Raw genomic sequence first — 23,317 nt, forward strand, 5'->3', positions numbered from 1 at the left:
GAGGAATTGACCAAGCTTTTGGGTGATGTTACCATTGCTCAAGGTGGTGTTTTGCCAAACATCCACCAAAACTTGCTGCCAAAGAAATCTGCCAAGTCAAAGGCTTCTCAAGAATTGTAAGCTGTTTAAGATCTTTTGAAAATTGGGTTGGCTGGTGTTTGTGATTAGGATTCAATGTCCGCTATTGTATATTAGTTTACATAACGGTTTTTTTAGCTTATGTGATTGGGCAAATTTAATGTCAATAAAACGGATTGAGTAGCTTTGTTTTGGATCAACAGGTGAATGTTTTGAAAGTTCTGGTTTGAGGGGTGTCTGGATTGGAAGGGGCGTATTTTCCCCCGCAAAAAGTGGATTAATCCGGAAAAGAGATTCTGGCTACAACACTTATTTCGTAGTAGGTCTTGTTTTAAATTGGACTTCGCGTTCTCTTCTTGTTCTTCCCTTGATTCCGATTTTTCCCGTGAACTAGCCGAATTAATCTTGGAATTATCAAAATGCCTGTCAGAAGTATCATCAAGTTTCTCAGAAACCAATACCAGTCCATCCTAAAAAGATTTGGCAACAGCGAGAAATCTGCTCCAGTCCCTGTTGAGGAGTCAACAGATGTTGGCGACGGAAATGCCGCTGAAGAGGAGGTCCAGGAAGTTGGATCTCCTGGCTCTTAAGCAAACATATGCTTCAAGCGCTCCGGTGACCATTTGCTTTCTTCCACCGGTGTTGCGCGTCATTTTTTTCAAAACTCTCTTGTTGGGTCACAAGTGAAGCTGCTTTTCCTTCTATCTTCTGTGTCTTTCATGATGTGCTTTCTTGAGTCGTTTATAACCAATACACATGATTAATTCTTCATATACAAGTCTGGGTAGATTCACTCCATTTCGACGTCTTTTTTCTTGTCTATCAAGTCCCAGACCTTCAAGACACCATCACGAGACACCGAGACAAGGGCAACACCATTATCAAATGCATCAACTTGCAAAACAGGGCAATTACTATCAGAGTCTTCATCGCCTCCATTCAAAACACTCAGTATATCCTTGGATTGCACGTCCCAAATGTAAATCTTGCCGGAGTCAGATCCTGACACCACCAAGGGCTGCGACTGGCCGTCTAACAAGAGGAATCTTGTTCCACAAGTATATTTTTCGGCGATAGGTTCTTTATCAGCTGTAAAAGTCTTTGCCACTTTGTTATTCATATAATCCCACAATCTGATGCTTCCGTCTAGAGAACTAGCCAGAACGTACTTGCCGTTTGGTGAGAACCTAACATAGGAAACCGGCGACGAAGACCCACCTCTATCATAAATCAAAGTTTTCAGACATTGGCCTGTTTCTGTATCAAATATTCGTCTTTATGGCGGTTGTTAGCATCGCGATCTCCTGTATTTGTGGAAAAAAATTCAAAAGTTAACTCACATTTGACCATCGTAACTAGCGGAGGCTATCATGGTGCCGTCCCAACACAGATCGATACTGGAAATCGGATCCGAATGAGCACTCAATGTCTTCAAACACTTTCCTCGTTGAATGTCCCAAACTCTTATCGCTTCGTCAGAGCTTCCACTAATCAATATATTGCCCTTGGGACTGAACTCCACACACGTGATGTGGTACGTGTGTCCACGCAGCTCTTTAAGGCAGGCCCCAAATTCGACTGACCAGATCCTAATGCTCATATCGTCAGATGCTGATGCTATATAGGAGCTATCGGGCGACCAACATAATTCGGATACTCCTCGCGTGTGGCCCTCGAACTTTCGCACGTAGTTTCCGGTGGCCGCTTCCCAGAGTCTTACCGTTTTGTCGGATGCTGGAGTTGAGAGTTAGCTAAAACTATCTACTTTAATGAACCTTGAAAGCCAAAGGATCTTTCCAGTTACTCACATGCAGTGGCTATGTATTGGCCGTTGGGACTGATCTTCGCAGTGGATACCAAATCATCGTGTATTTTGGGCAACTGAAAGCGCAACTTGTAGATTTCAGTATTCCGCGTGGATATTCTATCCTCCGTGGGCATTGTGATGCTTTGAAAACCTTGAATGTTTGGCTAAAGTAGTGCTGTTTGGCTCTCTGTGTTTGGTGCAATACTTGAAAGAGGTGGGCATCGCCAATAGTTTCCCAAGGTCGCGATAGCGCCACGCAAATTCATTTGGCCGATATCAAAATTCATTTGGCCGAGGGCTCACTACGACAACCTCTTTTAGAGATTATTTCTTGCTTATTCAAGCCAAACCTGTCTACTTATTATATTTCCATTATTTAGCTAGAAACCAATTTGCTCACCTGCTCGTAGCCTGGTATCGCTTCCGCGGCACCTTTACCCTGTACGGTTAAAGAGGCGGCCGCAGTAGCGAAGACCACTGCCTGGTCAATTGAATCACCGTTGGCAAGTCTAACTGTAACTGCTCCCAGAAACGTGTCTCCAGCACCAGTGGTGTCTATGATTTGCTTTTTGGAAAGCTCCATGGCTGGAAAATGCTGGCCCTCTGGAAAGGCATCTGACACCACGAGAGAACCTTCACCACCAAGCGTGATGATAACAGTAGACAATTTGCTCTGGTTCAAAAAGCCCTTCAGGTCTTTCGCAAGCTTAACGAATTTGGATCTTTCTTCCCCAATGTTACCTTCTCTTGCTTCGGTAGAGAAGGCTTTGGCACAGTCCAAAGCCTCAGACTCGTTCACTACCAACACATCAACAGCTCCCAGAACATCAGTGTTCTCAGTATTGAAATCTTTTATCGGCGATGGATTGTACACGACTGTAGCTTCTGGTTCGATTTTTCTGATCAGCTCCAGATGCTTAACCGGATCGGGTTGCTCGTTCTGCAAAATGAAGAATTGATTCTTGTTTGAGCCTATCACCTCTTTCAAAATCTTCTCAGTAACTTCAAGCTTTCCATTGGATCCTGGAATAACCAGAATTCTATTCTCACCTGAATCCTCAACCAAAATAACAGCTGTGCCAGACCTTTCGGCATCGTCAACGAGAACATTCTCAACATCGACCCCAACTGACGAAACATAATCCTTCATTTCTTTTCCAAACAAGTCATTCCCTACTCTTCCAATCATCTTCACTTGTATATTGTTTTTTTGCTCTGGTGACAACAGCTTGCCCACGGCTACAGCTTCGTTGAGGCCCTTACCTCCGTAGTGAGTCTCGAACGATTTTGCATGGATAGTTTCTCCACCACGCGGAACAACCGAGGTATATGTTACTAGATCATAGTTAAGTGAACCAATAACAGTTATAGCCACCATCTTTGGAAACAGAGGGAAAAGAATGATGTAGATAAGAGGAAAAGATCCAAAGTTTGGCAAGCCACTAAGTATGGAGATGAGGTTATCTTTCCTAATTCGGTAATGACCTACAATTCAAACTAACCTGCAATAAGAATCATCTGGGGAAAGTCCAGTTGAACACCCTAAGAAAGATAGAAATGGATATATATTACGTTCTGTTCTGGTGGTTTGGCTATTTAATAGAAGCTTTTAGTCCTCACATGAGTTGCATCTACTAACTTCTCATTCGAAATGGGGGTATCATCGGGGCCAGGAAGGTTCGTAGTAGATCTACTTAACAACGCCCACGCAGAGTCAGCAGGTACTCGGAGTACGAATGATTCGAAGTTTTATGGAAAAGTCTTTGGAGGATTGTTTGGGGGATTGGCTCTCTTCGTAGTGATCTGTTGTATGTGGTCACTATGTTGCGGAAAAGGGTCGGAGAGGGACCGAGAAATGAGAAGGGAAAGAGAATCGAATGCTGGGCACGGGTCAAACAACAGCTCAAACAACAGCTCAAACAACAAACTAGCAAGTTGGCCAGTGAGAAGGCCAGAGCCTATTCTGCGCGCTCCACCGTCATATACCAGTCAATTACCGCCATATTCTGCCGAGGACCCCGTCAACCAGATCAACGAGATTAACCCTGCCGAACCACAGCAACCCTTAGAACCCTTGGAACCTCCAAAGAAAGCTGCTACTAAATAATTGTTACGGTAGGAAAGCATCATCGTTTACATCGTCTTCGTCGCCATGGGCGAGATGTCGCAGATTTCTGTCTACTAGTTAATCAATATTCTTATAATAATTCCAATATTCCACTGTTCAAAGTCTGTAAGGAGTTAAGGCCTCTTTCGAAAAAAGATCTTTGTTTCCATCATCCAAAGAAGGGTCTAGAAACAAAATGGGATCAGCGGAATCGACGTGACCGCACCATGGCTCAGAAATGGCATAGCCCAATCTTTTCTGCCATTTAGTAGGAAATGATTTCGCCATTTCCATGGGAACACCCAGATATTGGTTCTCCTCTTGACGATAATATCCCTTCGTGGTAAATACACCAACAACCAAACGCTCCTCGTCTTTGGTTGTGTTCTTACTTCCTCCGTGGTAGCAAGAACCAAGCATGAAAAAACCATCACCAGGATTCATCTCTGCATAATAAGCGAGATGGTCAGATGGCTCTCTATCCTTTCCCCACAGATGGGAGCCAGGAATAAATCTGGTAGCACCGTTTTCCTTGGTAGTCTTCTTGACCGCAAAGAAGTAACCAAGCAGGGTTTCTCTTTCTTGCAAGTCCTCCGGGTAAGTATCAATTTCTTTGAGGTTATTGTGATGGCAATGGTCATCTCTGTGCAAAGGCTGGTCTTCCTTACAAGGGTTGACGGAGAAAGCAATGCAGGTGTTCAATTGAGGCGAGCTCTTACCCCATTGTTTCATATCACCGTACCAGTACCAATTGACCTCTGCAAGAAACGCGTCACTCAGCTCCCAGAGCAAATCGTCTCCCAAAGTTACTTGCGCTGCAATTCTGGATTTTCCAACGAGAACACTGCATCTCCTGGTTTCTGTGGGGAAAAACCCACCGTCCCAGTCAGAATCATTCGAGATCAGTGGGCGGATTTCAGCCTCCAGCTCTTTCATCAGTTCAGGCGAATGCATGCCTTCTACAATCACACCACCAGCAACGGTCAAGGCCTTGACCAACTCTCTTACAGGAGTACCAAAAGGAAATCTTTTGACCTCTGGGAGATCCTCTGGCTTGATATCAGCAGTTCTAGGTGGCAGGGACACGGTCATTGCAGTCGATTCAGGAATCAAAAATCCAATTAATTGTGACTATAATCGAAGCCGTTGCTACTTCTTTACTCTCTTGATTAACACTTAACGGGGGTTATATAGATTCCTGGTCATAGATAGTGTTTTACCTGATTGAGAAGGATGCCCGCGGGTTTCCGAATCGGGAAATTTTTCATGATCTTATCTCTATGTACCAATCCAGTAAGTCGCATGCGGGAAGACCTTCTTAGCTGGGGAATTTGAAAGCTTTTGTTAATCGGTGAGATTCAAACGTCTTTCAATTGCTTGAATGGATTCCGATTTGGGATATTGGAGATGGCGTAGGTGATGGGTTTCGGGGTTTATTCTCTGTGGTCTCATCTCCGGGGGGAGGTGATCATCAGCCTTCCAGTGTGTCCCCAAACGTGAATAAATGGTGGAAAGTTCTCTGTGAAGATTAGGCTTTTGAAATTATGTGTATGTCCTTTTTGTATATTAGAAGACCAATTTCAGTAAAAAATTAACATTGGAGGTTACAGTTGTAGTGCTGTCAATTTGATGTATTTTTCAGAATTCTAGTAATCTTCAAAAATTACAGATTTATTCTGAATTCAATCCGAGGGCTCTTTAGAAAAAAAAAGATAAAATAGTGAATCAAAAAAACAAGAGATCAAGATATTTACACACAAATGAAAACAAATGAGAACAAAAACGTTCAAGATGCAGAGGAACATTCGGGAATAAACAATCATTGAATATACCAGAACACATACCAACAGAGAGTCCGATTCATACTGACTATGCACTCTGAGCCACTCCAGAAGCCAGGCTTTCAACGAGCGTCCGTCTCATAAAACGCTGATTCAAATATGGCTCTGATTCTGCACAATTCTGCATAAAAATGGTGTTTATGCTGTGTTCATTGGTTAAAAAAAAGCTTTACCTCAAGACTCTATCTATAGGCCCAAAAGTGTCAACCCTGATAAGCGGATAAAGAGATGAGGAGGCTAGGAGTGAAATTTGGCCTTATTTTGAAAACCCATCGGATCAATCATCCGTGACTTATTCCTTTGTCCATCCCGCTCCATCTTTACATGGACTAAGTTTCTCGCCCTTTTTCTGCTACCACAATATTCACAATGTCAGCTCTACCCATCGTGGCAAAGGCTGCTGGTTGGATATACACTCTTGCTTGGGGTATTGGCTTCTACCCCCCACTGCTCACCAACATCAAGCTGTGGAGTATCCAGGGACTGTCCATGGACTTCATCTATTTCAACCACTTTGGCTATGTTCTATACACCATATACTATGGAATGCTCAGATTCAATTCTTGCGTGAGACAGCAATATTCAGACAGATACACTCTGCCTTCCGACCCTTCTCCCAGAATGCCTTTGATCAAGACCAACGACTTTCTGTTCGCTTTACACGGTTTGTGTGTGCAATCAGTGTTGATATCACAAGCGTATTGGTGGGGATTTGCTAAAAACGATAACCAAATTGTTTCTAAGACTTGCAAGAGGGCAATTTCTTCGGTGGTGCTGTACGGTGTTGGTATGGGTTTGTACGTCTACCACACTGGAGGTGATAATCCCATTGGATGGGAATGGCTGGATCTATTCACGTCTTTGGGACTGTTAAAGATTGCAATGAGTGTCTGCAAGAACATTCCTCAGATTTACTACAATTATAAGAGAAAATCCACTCATGGATGGCCAATTGTGATGATCTGGCTGGACTGTGTAGGTGCAGTTCTATCATTAACTCAGTTAGTGATAGACGCAATTGAGGTTGGCGATCTCAAATCGGTGTTCAACAACTTGCCTAAGTTCTTGTTGAGTGTGGAAGCCAGTCTGGCCGATATTGTGTTTTTTCTGCAGCATTATTATTGGTATTACAATGCAGATGTTCAGAGGTACGGAGACTACAAGGCAGGGTTGGCTGAAGACGAACAGTTTCTGGAAGAGCATAGACACGATCACGATCATTTATTGGAAAATGAGGAAACGGGCACTAGTCAGGAGCAAGTTTGCAGTGTGAAGTCCACTGATGAGGGAGAAATGCAGCGGTTGTTGATTTAGGTGAAAAATTATGGTTAGAACGTCAGGAGACAGACAGATGAATGTTATAGGATAATAGAAACCCCTTATTTAGATTAGTCTTGATCAATATTGCGCTGATGATTAGGAATGCGGTAACCAATTAAACTTAATTGAGATCCTCTTCAGAATCCTCTACTAGACTTCCAGAGTGTAAAAAGAGTTACTAGGAGATACTAAATAGTCACAGATAGCAAAAGAAATGAACTTGGTGATGGCAGCAATGACGAAAAGTTCCAGCATTAGCCCCATGGTTGGACAGTCATGATTCAAGAGTAAACATAATTACTGGACACCAATCACTGAAAGCTCCAGAGTCCACACTCTTCTTATATGAACCTTCACGACTGTCTTGGCCAATAGATTGCCCTCAGAATCCTTCAGACCCAAGTGGCTGAGATCAACCTCGATCTCCTCGTTGGACCACCAACACTTTCTTGCCGGCTTTTTCCAGAAAAGAAGCAATTTGGTCGCGGTCGTGTTGGTGTCTCTCTTCTGCGATCTGTTTCTAGAAACTGAACGCGAGGCATTTCTCACGGCATTGTGAGCAAACGTAGACAGTCTGGACCTGCCTGGGTTTCCCGAAGAAGAGGCTGAAGTCGTAGGTCTGAGACTAGGAGAATCCTGAGGCGTGACCTCCTCAACCTGTTGTTTGAGACGAACCAGCGCCAGTGAGAAAATAACCGTCTTACCAGGCTCCATGGATCTATGGCCCCAGTCACCAGTGACTGAAAAGCCAGAGGAACACAGCATGTCTAGCAGATGCTGCTCAGCAGGTCCCAACTGCTTACCTGGCGAATACCCCAAGCCGTCGAACAGCCGTGGGTTTTGCACCAACTCATCACCGACCAGCAGCTTCAGTTCCTTCATCTGATCAACAGTGAAACCCTTGATGGGAGGAATGCAATAGTAGTCTAAGTCTTCTCTCAGAACAATGATAGATGGCTTGTCGTTCAATACATCAGTATCGTTCAGATCGTAGACATCGTGCCTGTTACTGGGAGACAGCTCCAAGGCAGCAGAGTTGAAGGAATCGCAGATATACCGAAAACACTCAGGTGAGAAGTTCACATAAACTATGTCGTCCTCGGTCAAGTTCGATATCACGTTCCCGTCTATATCAACAAAAACACCATTCGGAAACAAACAAAGCAAAATGCTTTCAGGCAGCGCCATCAACTCGTCTCTCGTGATGGTGAACGGATGGCCTCTAATGTTGAGCTTTATTTCTGTGTTATACTCATCAACCTCGTCTCCCTGGATAGCCTGGCTATCGTAGCTGCTGTTATCAAATGCAACAGCTGACATGGCAAGAAACAAGAATCTTTTATGAAACTCAAACAAATCACTCTATAATAAAAGAATCCAGTGGTCCTTCTATCCGCGTACAACCGGGATGCAAGTCACCAACCAAAACAATCAGTCAGGAATCCAGCAAGCCAAGAAAAACACAGAGGTCAAACTTCCGGTCTTGTTTCGATAATAAATGAAAGATATGTAACGATGTAGTTGGCGCTTCTTGTTAGTGCGATAAAATGTCTCAGTCATTTCTCACGGCTCAGAGGCTGTTTGTTAAAAAAGTAGTGCGATAAGTAATTAAGGATATAGTTGCCGTAACCGGGTTGGCCGTGGACTATTATGGAGATGTGAACATTAATAGTCTACAGATGAACATATGCTAGGTTCTATGATTTTGATAATTACCGAACTATAATAAATGTGAACTAAACGTAACCATATTCACTCACTGTTTTGTCAAGTGGAGGGCTCCGAAGAGGTAGCAGCATCACAGCATCAACCTAACTATAGATACCCAAGTCAGAACCTACAGGAATAGGCCTGTCTCCATAAACCCCAGACCAGGATTTCGGCCTCAACCATGTACGTCTCGTGTCTATCTCCAAAAGTGCCGCAATCTTATTGGTCAACTCTTCTGCATCTCCAAAGTTGTCTCCCTCATACACGAACTCAGATACCAAGGTGGTAGGAATAGTAGCGTCAGTTCCCGCGCCCAGTTTGGAAGAAATCGACTCATCACCTGACATCGGTAACGAGTTTGGAAACTTGGCTCTGAGCAAATTGGAAACGTCCACTTCACTCTCTGTAGGCTTCAGAGTTCCTAAGCTCTTCTGGCCAGGGTCCTCCAAAAGCGTCACCAAAGCGTTGGAAAACTTAGAAATATCGCCTGGCGAATTCACAACACTAATGTTGGACTTATCGTCAATATTCAGGAATCCTAGTCTTGAAGTAAGGCTGTTTGACCAGGTTTCAAACTTGTTGGAGGTGGTGGCATCTCCTTTCAAACCGGCGTCTTTGGAGTGCACAACCATCAGTTCGGAGAACCCGACACTGTAGATGAATGGAATGATCAGAGTCTTCAAAAACTGGCCACTGCAATTGGGCAATATAGGAGAACGCTGTTGAATCACAGTGAGCTTCAAGGACTCGCTGAAGTATACCTCCAAAGCTGTAGAAAGCCCTGCGACGGGTGCCAACTTAGACTCCACATAATCAACGGCTGATACAAAAGGATATAACGAGGAGTCGTCCAGATATCCAACGGATTTGAGCTCGCAATTGTGGATCAGTAGATCAATCGACAGCTGGGGGATGTTGCCTATGGAAACACTCGGTATCACCAACACAGAATTTTGCAGAGAGTTGAGCACCTCAACTGGATTGCGTCCAGATACGCAATGAAATGTCATTTTTGTAAAAATACAAAGTGAATATTGAGGGCTAAATAGACTACCTCTCTTCGTTGCTTGTTCTCTCCACAGCCACCGCCATCTGTCTGCCATTTTGTATCGGCTAGGATTTCTGCCATTTACTGTCGGTTGAGATGCCAAGTATATTGTGCATAAAAAAAAATTGTGCCATCTTTCAGCCCGCTAAGTTCGAACTATTTAGTAGCACAGAATTTGATATCAAGACCGAAAATGACTGTGGGAGTTCTAGAGAACGAAGTTGATGAGAATACCAGTTTGGAGAAGCTGAGAGATGCTCTGGTGAACAAAAGCGGCGAGGTCAAATTGGCAGACCGTTTCAGAGCCTTGTTCTATCTTAAGTCCATTGGCGCTGAGTTCGCCGAAAAACCAGAAGACGCATACAAGGCCATTGTATACATTGCCGAATGCTTCAAGGACGAGTCTGAGTTGCTGAAACACGAAGTTGCTTACGTTCTGGGACAAACCAAGAACCTTCAAGCTGCCCCAGTACTAAGAGATGTCCTGATCAATACCAACCAACAATGTATGGTCAGACACGAGGCTGCAGAGGCACTTGGAGCTCTTGGGGATGATGATTCACTGGAACTGCTCGAAAAGTACTTTGCAGACGAAACCGAGCTCGTGGAGATCCGTCAAACTTGTGAGCTCGCTATTGAAAGGATAAAGTGGGAAAACAGCAAGTCAGCAGCCACAGAGAATCTGCAGACTTCTTTATATGAGTCTATTGATCCCGCTCCTCCAATGCCTCTGGATGCTAAAAATGCAGAAAAAATCTCTGTCCTTCAGGAAACTCTCAACGACCAGGCAAAGCCTCTGTTTGAGAGGTACAGGGCCATGTTCAGACTCAGAGACATCGGAACTGATGCAGCAGCTCTTGCACTTGCATCTGGATTCAGTGATAGTTCAGCTCTTTTCAAGCATGAGATTGCCTATGTTTTTGGACAAATGTGCAATCCTGTGACCGTTCCCTCGCTGATCAAGATCCTCGGTGATAAGTCCGAGGCTGCTATGGTCAGACATGAAGCTGCTGAGGCTCTTGGATCCATCGCCACAGATGAGGTTTTGCCTATTTTGAAGGGTTACTTGAATGACGAAGATACCGTCGTAAGGGACAGTGCGATTGTTGCGTTGGACATGTACGAGTATGAGAACTCTAACGAGATCGAGTATGCTGGAATATGAACGGTAGCAAGCATGATGAATAATAATGAAAGGGTAATATAATTACAAGGAATAAGATTGAGTAGCAATGTGGTATGTCATGAAGTAAGCGTTTTATCCAAAAAGCTGATATAACTACAACCGGAATGTTCAATGGTTTCCTTTCTTATCTTGATGCGAATTCAATAAGTTTGAAATATCTATAATACAAATTTGCTGGGGCATGTTTCCACCAGCTGATCTTCTAGTTGTTCGTTCTGAATCTATAACCGCAGGAAGTGCAGGTGTAGAAAACCGTTGCACCTTCATCTGCAGACCTCAACTGCAGAGTGTGATATTGCATTTCCTCGTTACCACATTGCGGACACTTCTCCTTGATAGTAGCCCCTTCTTCTAGCTCGTTGGACTTCAGCACAGTTTTCACCAGAGAACTCTTGGATTTTAGAATAGAGGGAAATGCATCATCAGCTGTATGGGTGGTTACCTTGAGGTTGGCAAAGTTTTTAGACCCGTATGATTTGCCACACACCTGGCAGTCCAACGTGGGTTTCTGGGTGACAGAATCAAGCAGATTTCCACACTGCGTACAGAAGATCAACGAACCTACCACAGACATATTTTGCAGTGATAATTTGCTTGATAATGAAGCGCAAAAAGTCCAAGACCCGTCCTTGGAGATTTTATTTTTTTTCAGAATGTGTATCACACTACTCAATAGAGCCGCACAAAAAATGACAGAAAAGTTTCTTCAATTTGTAATTGAGTGTTCCACGCATCTTTCGCGAATGTCCAACAGCTGTCGACACGGTTAAGCAAGAAGAACTGCAAGGGCCACCACCAACTGAACCCGATCTCCATATCCGAGAAGTTTTTTATTCCCGAGAATGTCCGGTCAACAGATGATGGAGATGCCCGATCTCTCCAATGCTATTGTAGCACAGGATGAGATGGGAAGACCTTTCATCATTGTGAGAGAGTGAGTGACAAATTGGAGTTACGCGTTTTGCTCAAGTTTGAGTCTTTGAATATTTTTACTAACTAGAGTTCCTTCAATTTAGTCAAGGAAAGAAACAGAGAGCTCATGGTATAGAGGCGGTGAAGTCGCACGTGCTTGCTGCCAGATCAGTGGCGTCCATTCTGAAGACCTCGTTGGGGCCAAGAGGTTTGGATAAGATTTTGATCTCGCCAGACGGAGAAATTAACATCACCAACGATGGAGCCACTATTTTAACCCAGATGGAGCTTTCCAGTGAAATTGCCAAGCTTTTGGTTGAGTTGTCAAAGTCCCAAGATGATGAGATTGGAGATGGTACTACTGGTGTGGTCGTTTTGGCCGGTGCCATGCTTGACCAAGCCCTGGAGCTTATCGACAAAGGTATTCATCCAATCAAGGTGGCGAACGGATTTGATGAAGCAAGCAAAATTGCAGTTGCTCACCTTGACAAGATCGCGGATACCATCTCGATAAACACTTCGGATATCAGCGAGAACCTGACCAGTGACTCCGAGCTTTTCAAGGCTGCAAAGACCTCTTTGGGTTCGAAGATCGTTTCTAAGACTCATGACAAGTTTGCAAGGATGGCAGTTGAGGCCGTCTTGAGTGTGGTTGACTTTGAGAGAAAAGATGTTGATTTCGAACTCATCAAGATAGAAGGCAAGGTCGGTGGATCTCTGGAGGATTCCAAGCTTATCAAGGGTGTTGTAATCGACAAGGATTTTTCACATCCTCAGATGCCCAAGGAGATACGAGACGTCAAAGTTGCAATTTTGACATGTCCATTTGAGCCCCCAAAGCCAAAGACAAAACACAAGTTGGATATCTCGACGGTGGAGGAGTTCAAGTCCTTGCAGACCTACGAGCAGGATAAATTCAAGGAGATGATCAAATACGTCAAGGACTCAGGTGCGAATCTAGTAGCTTGCCAATGGGGTTTTGATGATGAAGCCAACCATTTGTTGTTGCAAAACGACCTGCCTGCTATCAGATGGGTTGGTGGTCCAGAGCTGGAGCTTTTGGCCATTGCTACCAACGGAAGAATTGTTCCTCGTTTCGAGGACCTCACTCCCGAGAAACTCGGAACCGCCGGTAAGGTCACCGAGCTTGAGTTTGGAACCACCAGAGACCACATGTTGGTGGTTGAGGAATGTGCCAATGTCAAGGCTGTTACTGCATTCCTTAGAGGCTCCAACAAGATGATCGTGGATGAGGGAATCAGAGCCTTGCATGATTCTTTGTGTGTGGTCCGTAACTTGATCCGTGATAACCGTGTTGTGTACGGAGGTGGAGCTGCTGAGATTGCGTGTTCTATTGCGGTTGCTGCTGAAGCTGACAAACAGAAGGGTATTGACCAATATGCGTTCCGTGCTTTTGCCCAGGCCCTCGATGTCATTCCATTGTCATTGGCTGAAAACTCTGGTCTAGACCCAATTGACACTCTCACTTCCTTGAAGTCGAAGCAGGTGAATGAATCCAATAACAATCTGGGTGTTGACTGTCTTGGAGCTAACAATAACGACATGAAGGAGTTGTTCGTTATAGATCCATTGATTGGCAAGAAGCAGCAGTTGTTGCTTGCCACGCAATTGACCAGGATGATCTTGAAGATCAACGATGTCATTATCAGTGGTAAGGATGAGTACTAGTTAATGTTGAGTGAATATAAACTACAATCAAGCTGTGAGTAAGTGATGGAGTGTAGACCATTTCAAATCTGAAACCTAAATCAGCCGGCTGTCAGCTGAAAAAGAGCAAGGTTATTTCCATTTATGCGGTTTCCCCTTGGGTACCAGAGTGTAAAAGAATTCCCAGAGACCATATCACAACAGTTCATGGCTCAGAGGGAAGTGAAATATTTCACAACATGTAGCTTGGACTGGACTTTTCAATATCAACATGAGAAAAATTGTGCTGTGCACACCATATCGCCAGTGCTCCTATCCGTGGTGATCCCAAGGGGGAACTCGGTTGAACTGTCAGTATCTACAACCAGACCCGATTTGCCAGCTCAATTCATTTCCAGTTTCCAATTGGTTTGATTAAAAGAAAACATTTGGGTGGATATTTTGGAGCACGTCAAATTCAAACAATATGAGCATGAACACACCGGCAGTTGTCATGGGTAAGTAGCGGATGAAGGAGCCGTTGGCTTGTTTGAAACTTCGGGCCAAATCAAGCCAAATTGCTTCAATTATTCGAGAAAGCGTACTAACAATCGATTTTATAGACAAGTAAGTTACTCGTGTGAGATTGGCGAATGATTAAGGCTGGTATTGCTGATACAGCCAGATCTACCTCCACATCTATCAGCCTAGGAACATCTACTAACTACAGTGACAGCGGTACGGGGCTGACCAAATTGGGATTTGCCGGAAACGATGCGCCATCGTGGGTTTTCCCGACAGCAATTTCCACAAGGGCTGCGGGATCGTCCACTGGTAAACCAGCAGCTCCTTCCAAGCCATCCTTTCTGAGTGGTTCGTCGGCATCCAAGGCAAGTCTGGGTGGAAACCTGTCTATCAAAAGAGGAATGGAAGATCTGGACTTCTACATCGGAGACGAAGCTTTAGAGGCCGCTAAGGGTCCTTCGTATTCGTTGAGTTATCCAATTAGACACGGACAAATTGAAAACTGGGATCACATGGAACGGTTCTGGGAAAACTCCATTTTCAAATATCTCAAGTGCGAGCCTGAGGATCACTACTTCTTGCTAACTGAGCCACCTTTGAATCCTCCAGAAAACAGAGAGAACACGGCCGAGATTATGTTTGAATCATTCAACTGTGCCGGTCTATATATCGCTGTTCAGGCAGTGCTTGCTCTAGCAGCATCCTGGACTTCTTCCAAGACTCAGGACAGGTCTCTGACTGGTACGGTAATCGACTCCGGTGATGGTGTCACTCACGTAATTCCCGTTGCAGAGGGATACGTGATTGGTTCTGCGATCAAGAATATCCCCATTGCAGGTAGAGATATCACACTGTTCATCCAGTCGTTACTCAGGGACAGGGGAGAACCAGATACTTCTCTGAGAACAGCCGAGAAGATCAAGCAGCAATTCTGCTACGTGTGCCCAGACATAGTGAAAGAGTTCAACAAATTTGACACTCACCCAGAACAGTTTGCAAAGTATATGGTGGAGACCGTCAACAAGTCCAAGCACATAGAGGTTGATGTTGGATACGAAAGATTTTTGGCCCCAGAGATCTTTTTCAACCCGGAGATCGCCAGCTCGGATTATTTGACACCTCTACCAGAAACTGTCGACACGGTGATTCAATCTTCTCCTATTGATGTGAGAAAGAATCTTTACAAAAACATTGTTCTTTCGGGTGGTTCCACCATGTTCAAGGACTTTGGCAGAAGACTCCAGAGAGATCTGAAATCGATTGTCAACGACAGAGTCGCACAGAGTGAAAGACTCAGTGGAGCCAAGTCGAGTGGTGTTTCAGTCCAGGTTATCAGTCATAAAAGACAGAAGAACGCTGTGTGGTTCGGTGGTTCTTTGCTCGCTGGTACTAGTGAGTTCAAGAGCTACTGTCATACCAAGCAGGACTACGATGAATATGGGCCCAACATCGTTAGAAACTTTTCCCTTTTCGGCGTTCTTTGAAGAAGATGGAAAAAAGTTAAATAAATGGCCTTTCAGGTTTGTAAACGATAACTCAATTGAAGTCACATCAATTGCCATTATGGTCAAGTGTCGTGAGATGGATTTTTCAGTCTCTGTCCAGAATACTAGATAGTAGTGCAAGGGCTAAAGTTTATCGGCACCACCCTTAACACATATTCCAAGGTGGTGATAGATACCAAAGGAGTCAGTACTCCCCCAAATCCCGGTCTTAGAGCTCGGACAATCTGCCGGTTTTTGCAAATTCATTGATTGAGACAGACGCCATCTGATTGGTATACCTACTCTCTTCTGGTGACACAAGGGATCAATCGCAAGATGTCATCGCAACAGTCAACAGACAACCTGACTCTGAACTATATCTTTGCGGGACTTGGATCGAAAAACCCAATCAAAAGACAAAAAGCAGCAAGGAGCCTAAAAGATCACCTTATATCTATCTCAAGAGACTTTGTATCTTCCGAACAATGGTCGTTGTACAATAGTGACATTAACAAGAGGGTGTTTGAGCTCATTCACAGCCCGAATGCCACTGAACAGATGGGTGGTGTTGAGGCCATCAACGCCCTATTGGATCTAATAACGAATCCTGTGAGTGGCATAAGCATTTCTCAGAATTCGGCTGCTTCTCTGGAAGAAAACACCAGTACTATCACCAGATATGCCAATTATCTAAGACGGCTGATACCTTCCAATGACCTGGAAGTGATGAAAAGTGCCACCAAAACCTTAGGAAAACTGGCTATTCCAGGAGGAAGTCTGACGGGTGATTTTGTGGAGTTTGAGATCAAAAGATCCATTGAATGGCTGGTGAGCGACAAACAGGAAGTGAGGAGACATGCTGCAGTCCTGACCATTAGTGCTCTCGCGTACAATTCCCCAACGTCCATGTTCCAGTATTTGAAAGACATCCTTGGAAATATCTGGATTGCGTTAAGAGACCCCAAACTGGCTATCAGAGAAGACGCCGGAGTGTGTCTGAGATACTGTTTGAGACTGGCATACGAAAGAGATAATCAAATGAGGGCCCACTGGTTCACCAAGCTTTACAGCGAAGCATCCCAAGGAGTGAAATCTATTGGAACCAACTCAAGTACAGTAGCAGCCACTACTGAAACAGTGCATGGATCGTTGATCTGTTTTCACGAGCTCATATTTCTGGGAACGGAGGTACTGGCCCCAAAGGTAGACGACTTATACGAGATCCTCATGAGACTCAAAGACCACAAATCTCAGGAGGTGAGGAAGGAGGTTACTGTCATAATACCCATACTTGCAAACTATGATCGAACCAAATTTGTTGAAAAGTTCATGCATCGCATCATGCTATACTTCCTCTCCCAGCTAACGCACGGCAAAGATCGTGTCTTCATCCTCAGAAGTGTGGGTGATATCGCGACCGAAGTCAAGAGTAACATTGTTAGTTATCTCGACGGTGGCATTCTTGCCAACATCAAAGATGCTCTTTCGACAAAAGTGCCAAAAGCTCGCAAGGAGCTTGAGCCAGCATGTTTCTACTGCCTCTCGAAACTGGCAATTGCCATTGGCACTCCGTTGACAAAGTTCATTAACAACTATCAGATTCTCAAATTGGTGTTCAAATCTTCCATCAATGACAGCATGCTTGAGCTGCTCCGAATCCTGATCGAGAATCTCCCATCTTTAGAGCCTGTTATAGACGAGAGACTCCTAAACGTTGTCAGCATGTGTTTGAGTGGTTATGAGTTCAAGCATCCTGGATCACCGGATTTTAAAAGGGCCATGAGCCCTTCTTTGGCATACTCTTTCCGTCAAACAATGCTTCAAAAAGACGGCGGAATGATCTCCGTTAATACGGTTTTGAGGGTAGAAAGTGAGATAAGTTCGGATGAATTATCCCTTGCTTCTGCTTATGAAGATGGCGATGTGGCTGTGATTCTACAGGCATTGAAAGCTCTCAACTTCTTTGACTTCAGAAACTACTCTTTGACAGAGTTTGTTCGCTACTCCGTGATTACCTACATAGAACATGACAATCCAGAGGTGAGACTGAAGTCTGCGTTGACCTCTTGCGCGATATTCTTGAAAGATCCAATATGTCTTCAGAGCAGCGAAAGATCGTTACGTGCAGTCGGGGAAGTCCTGGATAAACTGTTGACTCTGTGTATTACTGACCCTGTTCCTGAGATCAGGTTGGAGATGCTGAAGTCTTTGGGAGAGAGGTTTGATCCCCAACTATCGCAGGCTGACAATGTTAGACTTCTGTTTACCTCTCTCAATGATGAGTATTTTGAGATCAGGAAAACGGCAATCAAACTCGTTGGAAGACTATCAGCTATCAATCCTGCCTACATTGTTCCTTCTTTGAGGAAACTTCTGATTCAATTGCTCACCAGCTTGGAGTATGGAGGCACGAGTGCCCGTAAAAAGGAGGAGACAGCTACGCTGTTGCACTTGTTGATTGCCAATTCGCGCGACATCACGAAGCCTTACGTGAAACCTATCCTGGATGTTCTGATACCAAAGGCAAAGGATGAAAGCTCTTCTGTTGCCTCAAGCAGTATCGTTGCCATTGGAGAACTGTCTATTGTGGGTGGTGACGAAATGCTGGTCTTCATTAAGGAGCTGATGCCAATCTTGTTGGACACTTTCCAAGACCAGAGTTCAAGTTATAAAAGAGACGCTGCTCTGAAGACCCTGGGACAACTTTCTGGCTCTTCTGGATACGTTATCCAGCCTTTGCTTGATTATCCTCAGTTGCTGGGAATGTTGGTCAACATTTTGAAATCAGAATCTTCTGCTGTGATAAGAAGGGAAACAGTAAGACTTCTGGGAATCCTCGGAGCTTTAGATCCCTACAAACATCGCGAAGTGGAAAGAAACAGCCAGGATTCTGCTACTGTTGCAGAGCAGAATGCCCCATCCATAGACATGGCACTTTTGATGAAAGGAATGTCACCTTCCAACGAAGAATACTTTCCAACTGTGGTTATTAACACTTTATTGAAGATTCTCAAGGACCCTTCTCTATCGACACATCATCCCGCTGTTATTCAAGCAATAATGCACATCTTCAAGACCTTGGGTACGAAATGTGTCCCATTCTTGAAGCAGGTGATTCCTGGTTTTGCTCGTGTTGCCAGAACATGCCCCCTCTCGATGCTAGAGATCTATTTCCAACAGCTGAGCGACCTGGTGAAGATAGTAAGACTCCATATCAGAAATTATCTGAGTGATATTTTTGCTTTGATCGAAGAGTTTTTTCACCTTCCTATGGTCCAAGTGACGATCATTGGACTTATAGAACAGATATCAAAGGCTTTGGATGGTGAGTTCAAAATGTATATGCTCGATATCATCACTTTGATGCTGGATGTTTTGGAGCAGGATAAGTCTCCCAACAGGTTCCCATCACTGAGAGTGCTAAAAGCATTCGTGGTGTTCGGTAGCAACATTGAGGTTTATTTCCATCTGATAGTTCCTCAGATTGTTCGCATGTTCGAGTTTGGACCCCAGAATTTGAGAAAGGCTGCCATTGGCACTGTTGGAAAGATCTCAAGAGATGTAAATCTCAATGATATGACCTCGAGAATCATCCAGCCCTTATTGCGTGTTTTGAGCAATGGAAACGAGGAATTGAGAGTGGCCACCATGAACACCTTGTGCCTTCTGCTGTTACAACTTGGGAATGAGTTCACGATCTTTGTGCCCGTGATAAACAAAGTACTGGTGAAAAACCGTTTGCAATACCCAATCTACGACCAGCTTGTTGACAAACTGCTTAATGGTGAGACTCTTCCGCAAAACTTGGTGATAGACCAAGACATAGACACTGCGGGTACTGACCACAATGATATTGAGCCAAGTGCAAGGAAACTACCTGTCAACCAACAGGCATTGAAAAATACATGGGATGCTAGCCAGAGACGAACCAAAGAAGACTGGCAGGATTGGATCAGGAGGTTGAGTGTAGAGCTTTTGAAAGAGTCTCCATCTCATGCTCTGAGAGCCTGTGCTGCCTTAGCCAGTGTGTACCATCCATTGGCAAAGGATTTGTTCAATTGCAGTTTTGCAAGTTGCTGGAACGAACTCAACATTCAGAACCAAGGTGAACTAGCACAAGCTTTCTGCGTGGCACTTTCGTCGCCGAATAACCCACCAGAAATCCACCAAACTCTGCTGAATCTCGCAGAATACCTGGAACACGACGAAAAGTCTCTGCCAATCAGGATCCAGATTCTCAGTCAGTATGCCCAACGCAGTCATGTCTATGCCAAAGCCTTACATTACAAGGAATTAGAGTTCATCCAAGAGCCATCCACGCCAACAATTGAGTCTTTGATCAGCATCAACAATCAACTGCAACAGTCAGATGCAGCTATTGGTATTCTGAAATATGCGCAGGAACACCATGGGCTGCAATTGAAGGAGACCTGGTACGAGAAGCTGCAGAGATGGGACGATGCTTTGAGGGCCTACAACGAAAGGGAGCTGGAAGAGCCCAATTCTATGGAAATCACCATGGGTAAAATGCGGTGTCTCCATGCTTTGGGTGAATGGGAGCAACTTTCTGAGCTCGCCCAGGAGAAATGGAACAGTTCTTCTGGAGATATCAGACGAGCAGTTGCACCTTTGGCAGCGGCTGCTTCGTGGGGACTCGGTCAATGGGAGAGGATGCACACGTATATCAGTGTGATGAAACAGGAATCGCCCGATAAGGCTTTTTTCAATGCCATATTATGCCTTCACAAAAACAACTTTGACGAAGCTTCCGATCACATACTCAAGGCCAGAGACTTGCTGGTGACGGAGATCACAGCACTGGTGAGCGAATCATATAACCGTGCATATGGTGTTGTGGTGAGAGTACAAATGTTGGCGGAGCTAGAGGAAATTATCAAGTACAAGTGCTATGCTCCCGGCTCCGAGAAACGCATTGCTATGCGGGCTACCTGGAACAAGAGACTGTTGGGATGCCAGAGAAACGTTGATATTTGGCAGAGAATGCTGAAGGTACGGGCGCTGGTGGTCAAGCCCAAACAGGATATGGAAATGTGGATCAAGTTTGCCAACTTGTGCAGAAAGAGCGGAAGACTTGGGTTGGCTGAAAAATCGTTGAACTCGTTGCTTGACGAGGGAAACGTGGAGAACCACAGACCTTCGCGGGCACCTCCTCACGTGGTTTATGCTCAACTGAAGTACATGTGGGCCAAAGGTCAAAAGCGTGAAGCTCTCAACCACTTGGTGGACTTCACTTCCAAATTGTCTCACGACCTGGGATTGAACGAGAATGAGTCCATCACTCAACCTCTGCCTACAGATGCTCCGGGAGCCCCAGATCACGTGGAGAAGTACACCAAACTGCTGGCAAGATGCTATCTGAAACAGGGCGAATGGAAGGTTGCTCTGAATAACAATTGGCGTAGCGAGGAAGCTGCTGGAATTCTGGGATCCTACTTGCTGGCAACCCATTTCGACAACAAGTGGTACAAGGCATGGCACAACTGGGCTCTGGCCAACTTTGAGGTCATTTCGCCTCAGTCTGGCGGAGAAGAACCTCCCGTGGAAATTGAGAACGGCAGTGGTGACTCGCAGTTTGCTCATATTCTGCACTATGTGTTCCCCGCGATCAAGGGCTTTTTCTACTCCATCTCGCTGTCAGAACTGAATCCACTGCAGGATACGCTGAGGCTTTTGACTCTGTGGTTCAAATTCGGTGGAATTGACGAGGCCGCCAAGGCACTCGCCGAGGGATTCAGCATGGTTAGAATTGATACCTGGTTGAATGTGATTCCGCAGCTGATCTCACGTATCCACCAGCCCAACGTGGTGGTGAGCAGGGCTCTTTTGGGCCTACTGTCCGACCTGGGCAAAGCTCATCCCCAGGCTTTGGTGTATCCGCTCACGGTGGCCATCAAATCCGACAGTGTCTCTAGACAACGTGCAGCCCTCACAATTATCGAGAAAATGCGCGCCCATAGTTCGACTCTGGTTGATCAGGCAGAGCTCGTGAGTAACGAGCTTATCCGTGTGGCGGTGCTGTGGCACGAGATGTGGTACGAGGGGCTGGAGGACGCGTCACGTGCTTATTTTGGAGAGCAGAACATCGAGAAGATGTACGCGACACTAAACCCGTTGCATGCGTTGCTCGAAAGAGGTCCGCAAACTATAAGGGAAACGTCGTTCTACAATGCGTTTGCCAAGGATTTGTCTGATGCTTACCAATGGATTATCAACTACAACCGAACCAAGGACACGGCGTATTTGAACCAGGGTTGGGACCTCTATTACAGCGTGTTCCGTCGGATCAGTCGCCAGTTGTCGCAGCTACAGAATCTGGATCTGCAACATGTTTCGCCTAAACTGCTGGCTACCAAGAATCTAGAACTGGTAGTGCCGGGTACATATGTCTCTGGTAAGGAGATCTGCAAAATCGCATATTTCCATCCCATGTTCACCGTGATCACATCCAAGCAGAGACCCAGAAAGTTCAGCATCATGGGCAGTGATGGAAAGGATTATACATTCCTGCTTAAAGGCCACGAGGATATTCGCCAGGACAGTCTGGTGATGCAGTTGTTTGGTCTCGTGAACACTTTGCTGGTAAACGATCCCGAGTGCTTCAAACGGCATCTGGACATCCAGCAGTTTCCGGCGATTCCCCTTTCTCCAAGCTCGGGCTTACTGGGCTGGGTTCCGAACTCGGACACGTTCCACGTGCTTATCAAGGAGTATCGTGAGCCTCGCAAGATCCTTCTTGATGTTGAACATCGCATCATGCTTCAAATGTCACCTGATTACGACAATTTGACTCTGCTAGAGAAGGTAGAGGTGTTTACATATGCCTTGGATATCACCCGTGGACAGGACCTGTACAAGGTGCTCTGGTTCAAGAGCAAATCGTCAGAGGCATGGTTGGACCGTCGTACAACATACACGCGGTCGTTGGCAGTGATGTCTATGGCAGGTTATATACTCGGATTGGGAGACAGACACCCTTCAAACTTGATGATGGACCGTATCACCGGAAAGGTGATCCACATCGACTTTGGCGACTGTTTTGAGGCAGCAATTTTGCGTGAGAAGTTCCCCGAAAAGGTGCCTTTCCGGTTGACCCGTATGCTGAGCTACGCCATGGAAGTGAGTGGAATCGAAGGTAGTTTCCGTATTACCAGCGAGAATGTGATGCGCGTTCTCAGGAACAACAAGGAGTCGCTGATGGCCATATTGGAGGCCTTTGCGTACGATCCTTTGATCAACTGGGGCTTCGATTTCCCCTTGCGAGACATAACCGGTGGTGGAAACATCAAGTTGCCCCTTAACAACCCTGCTGAGTTGCTCCGGGCTGGTCAAATCGACAAGGCTGAGGCCGTGCGGCTGGAACAACAGTATAAAACCGAGTTGCGAAACGCTCGTGCTTCGTTGGTGCTCAAGAGGATCACCGATAAGCTGACTGGTAACGACTTCAAGCGGTTTGAAGGGTTGAATGTGCCACAACAGGTGGATAAGCTGATCCAGCAGGCCACGAGCGTTGAGAATTTGTGTCAACATTACATCGGGTGGTGTTCGTTCTGGTAAAAAGCATAAGCACCGTTGACAGGGTTGGGCTGGAATGTATAGTCATATAAGAGAGTTGAGGAACAATGAAACGAAAG

At 45.2% G+C, this 23,317-nt stretch overlaps 12 protein-coding genes across 12 annotated transcripts; 6 read left to right on the top strand and 6 right to left on the bottom strand.

Moving 5' to 3' along the window:
- Positions 1-868: 868 nt before the first annotated feature.
- KUCA_T00002755001 (uncharacterized protein) lies at positions 869-1,450 on the bottom strand (the record flags this gene model as incomplete). The annotated part of the gene is made up of 2 exons (XM_022603035.1): positions 869-1,352; positions 1,419-1,450. 2 exons carry the CDS (start codon positions 1,448-1,450, stop codon positions 869-871), a joined length of 516 nt encoding a protein of 171 aa, XP_022458780.1.
- Positions 1,451-2,261: 811 nt separating this feature from the next.
- Positions 2,262-3,263, bottom strand: KUCA_T00002756001 (uncharacterized protein; the record flags this gene model as incomplete). Its single annotated transcript, XM_022603036.1, has 1 exon — positions 2,262-3,263. The coding sequence occupies one exon, from the start codon at positions 3,261-3,263 to the stop codon at positions 2,262-2,264; it is 1,002 nt and encodes a 333-aa protein (XP_022458781.1).
- A 477-nt stretch (positions 3,264-3,740) lies between these two features.
- Positions 3,741-3,992, top strand: KUCA_T00002757001 (uncharacterized protein; the record flags this gene model as incomplete). The annotated part of the gene is made up of 1 exon (XM_022603037.1): positions 3,741-3,992. The coding sequence occupies one exon, from the start codon at positions 3,741-3,743 to the stop codon at positions 3,990-3,992; it is 252 nt and encodes an 83-aa protein (XP_022458782.1).
- A 117-nt stretch (positions 3,993-4,109) lies between these two features.
- Positions 4,110-5,084, bottom strand: KUCA_T00002758001 (uncharacterized protein; the record flags this gene model as incomplete). Its single annotated transcript, XM_022603038.1, has 1 exon — positions 4,110-5,084. One exon carries the CDS (start codon positions 5,082-5,084, stop codon positions 4,110-4,112), a length of 975 nt encoding a protein of 324 aa, XP_022458783.1.
- A 1,118-nt stretch (positions 5,085-6,202) lies between these two features.
- On the top strand, positions 6,203-7,147 carry KUCA_T00002759001 (uncharacterized protein; the record flags this gene model as incomplete). The annotated part of the gene is made up of 1 exon (XM_022603039.1): positions 6,203-7,147. The coding sequence occupies one exon, from the start codon at positions 6,203-6,205 to the stop codon at positions 7,145-7,147; it is 945 nt and encodes a 314-aa protein (XP_022458784.1).
- A 303-nt stretch (positions 7,148-7,450) lies between these two features.
- KUCA_T00002760001 (uncharacterized protein) lies at positions 7,451-8,473 on the bottom strand (the record flags this gene model as incomplete). The annotated part of the gene is made up of 1 exon (XM_022603040.1): positions 7,451-8,473. One exon carries the CDS (start codon positions 8,471-8,473, stop codon positions 7,451-7,453), a length of 1,023 nt encoding a protein of 340 aa, XP_022458785.1.
- A 491-nt stretch (positions 8,474-8,964) lies between these two features.
- KUCA_T00002761001 (uncharacterized protein) lies at positions 8,965-9,873 on the bottom strand (the record flags this gene model as incomplete). Its single annotated transcript, XM_022603042.1, has 1 exon — positions 8,965-9,873. One exon carries the CDS (start codon positions 9,871-9,873, stop codon positions 8,965-8,967), a length of 909 nt encoding a protein of 302 aa, XP_022458786.1.
- Positions 9,874-10,104: 231 nt separating this feature from the next.
- On the top strand, positions 10,105-11,076 carry KUCA_T00002762001 (uncharacterized protein; the record flags this gene model as incomplete). Its single annotated transcript, XM_022603043.1, has 1 exon — positions 10,105-11,076. The coding sequence occupies one exon, from the start codon at positions 10,105-10,107 to the stop codon at positions 11,074-11,076; it is 972 nt and encodes a 323-aa protein (XP_022458787.1).
- A 223-nt stretch (positions 11,077-11,299) lies between these two features.
- KUCA_T00002763001 (uncharacterized protein) lies at positions 11,300-11,671 on the bottom strand (the record flags this gene model as incomplete). The annotated part of the gene is made up of 1 exon (XM_022603044.1): positions 11,300-11,671. One exon carries the CDS (start codon positions 11,669-11,671, stop codon positions 11,300-11,302), a length of 372 nt encoding a protein of 123 aa, XP_022458788.1.
- Positions 11,672-11,939: 268 nt separating this feature from the next.
- Positions 11,940-13,698, top strand: KUCA_T00002764001 (uncharacterized protein; the record flags this gene model as incomplete). Its single annotated transcript, XM_022603045.1, has 2 exons — positions 11,940-12,031; positions 12,114-13,698. The coding sequence occupies 2 exons, from the start codon at positions 11,940-11,942 to the stop codon at positions 13,696-13,698; spliced, it is 1,677 nt and encodes a 558-aa protein (XP_022458789.1).
- A 445-nt stretch (positions 13,699-14,143) lies between these two features.
- KUCA_T00002765001 (uncharacterized protein) lies at positions 14,144-15,665 on the top strand (the record flags this gene model as incomplete). Its single annotated transcript, XM_022603046.1, has 2 exons — positions 14,144-14,174; positions 14,302-15,665. 2 exons carry the CDS (start codon positions 14,144-14,146, stop codon positions 15,663-15,665), a joined length of 1,395 nt encoding a protein of 464 aa, XP_022458790.1.
- A 336-nt stretch (positions 15,666-16,001) lies between these two features.
- KUCA_T00002766001 (uncharacterized protein) lies at positions 16,002-23,240 on the top strand (the record flags this gene model as incomplete). Its single annotated transcript, XM_022603047.1, has 1 exon — positions 16,002-23,240. The coding sequence occupies one exon, from the start codon at positions 16,002-16,004 to the stop codon at positions 23,238-23,240; it is 7,239 nt and encodes a 2,412-aa protein (XP_022458791.1).
- Positions 23,241-23,317: the final 77 nt, after the last annotated feature.

The sequence above is a fragment of the Kuraishia capsulata genome, genomic scaffold (genome assembly GCF_000576695.1).
Source record: "Kuraishia capsulata CBS 1993 genomic scaffold, Kuraishia_capsulata_scaffold_3, whole genome shotgun sequence".
NCBI lineage: Eukaryota > Fungi > Ascomycota > Pichiomycetes > Pichiales > Pichiaceae > Kuraishia > Kuraishia capsulata.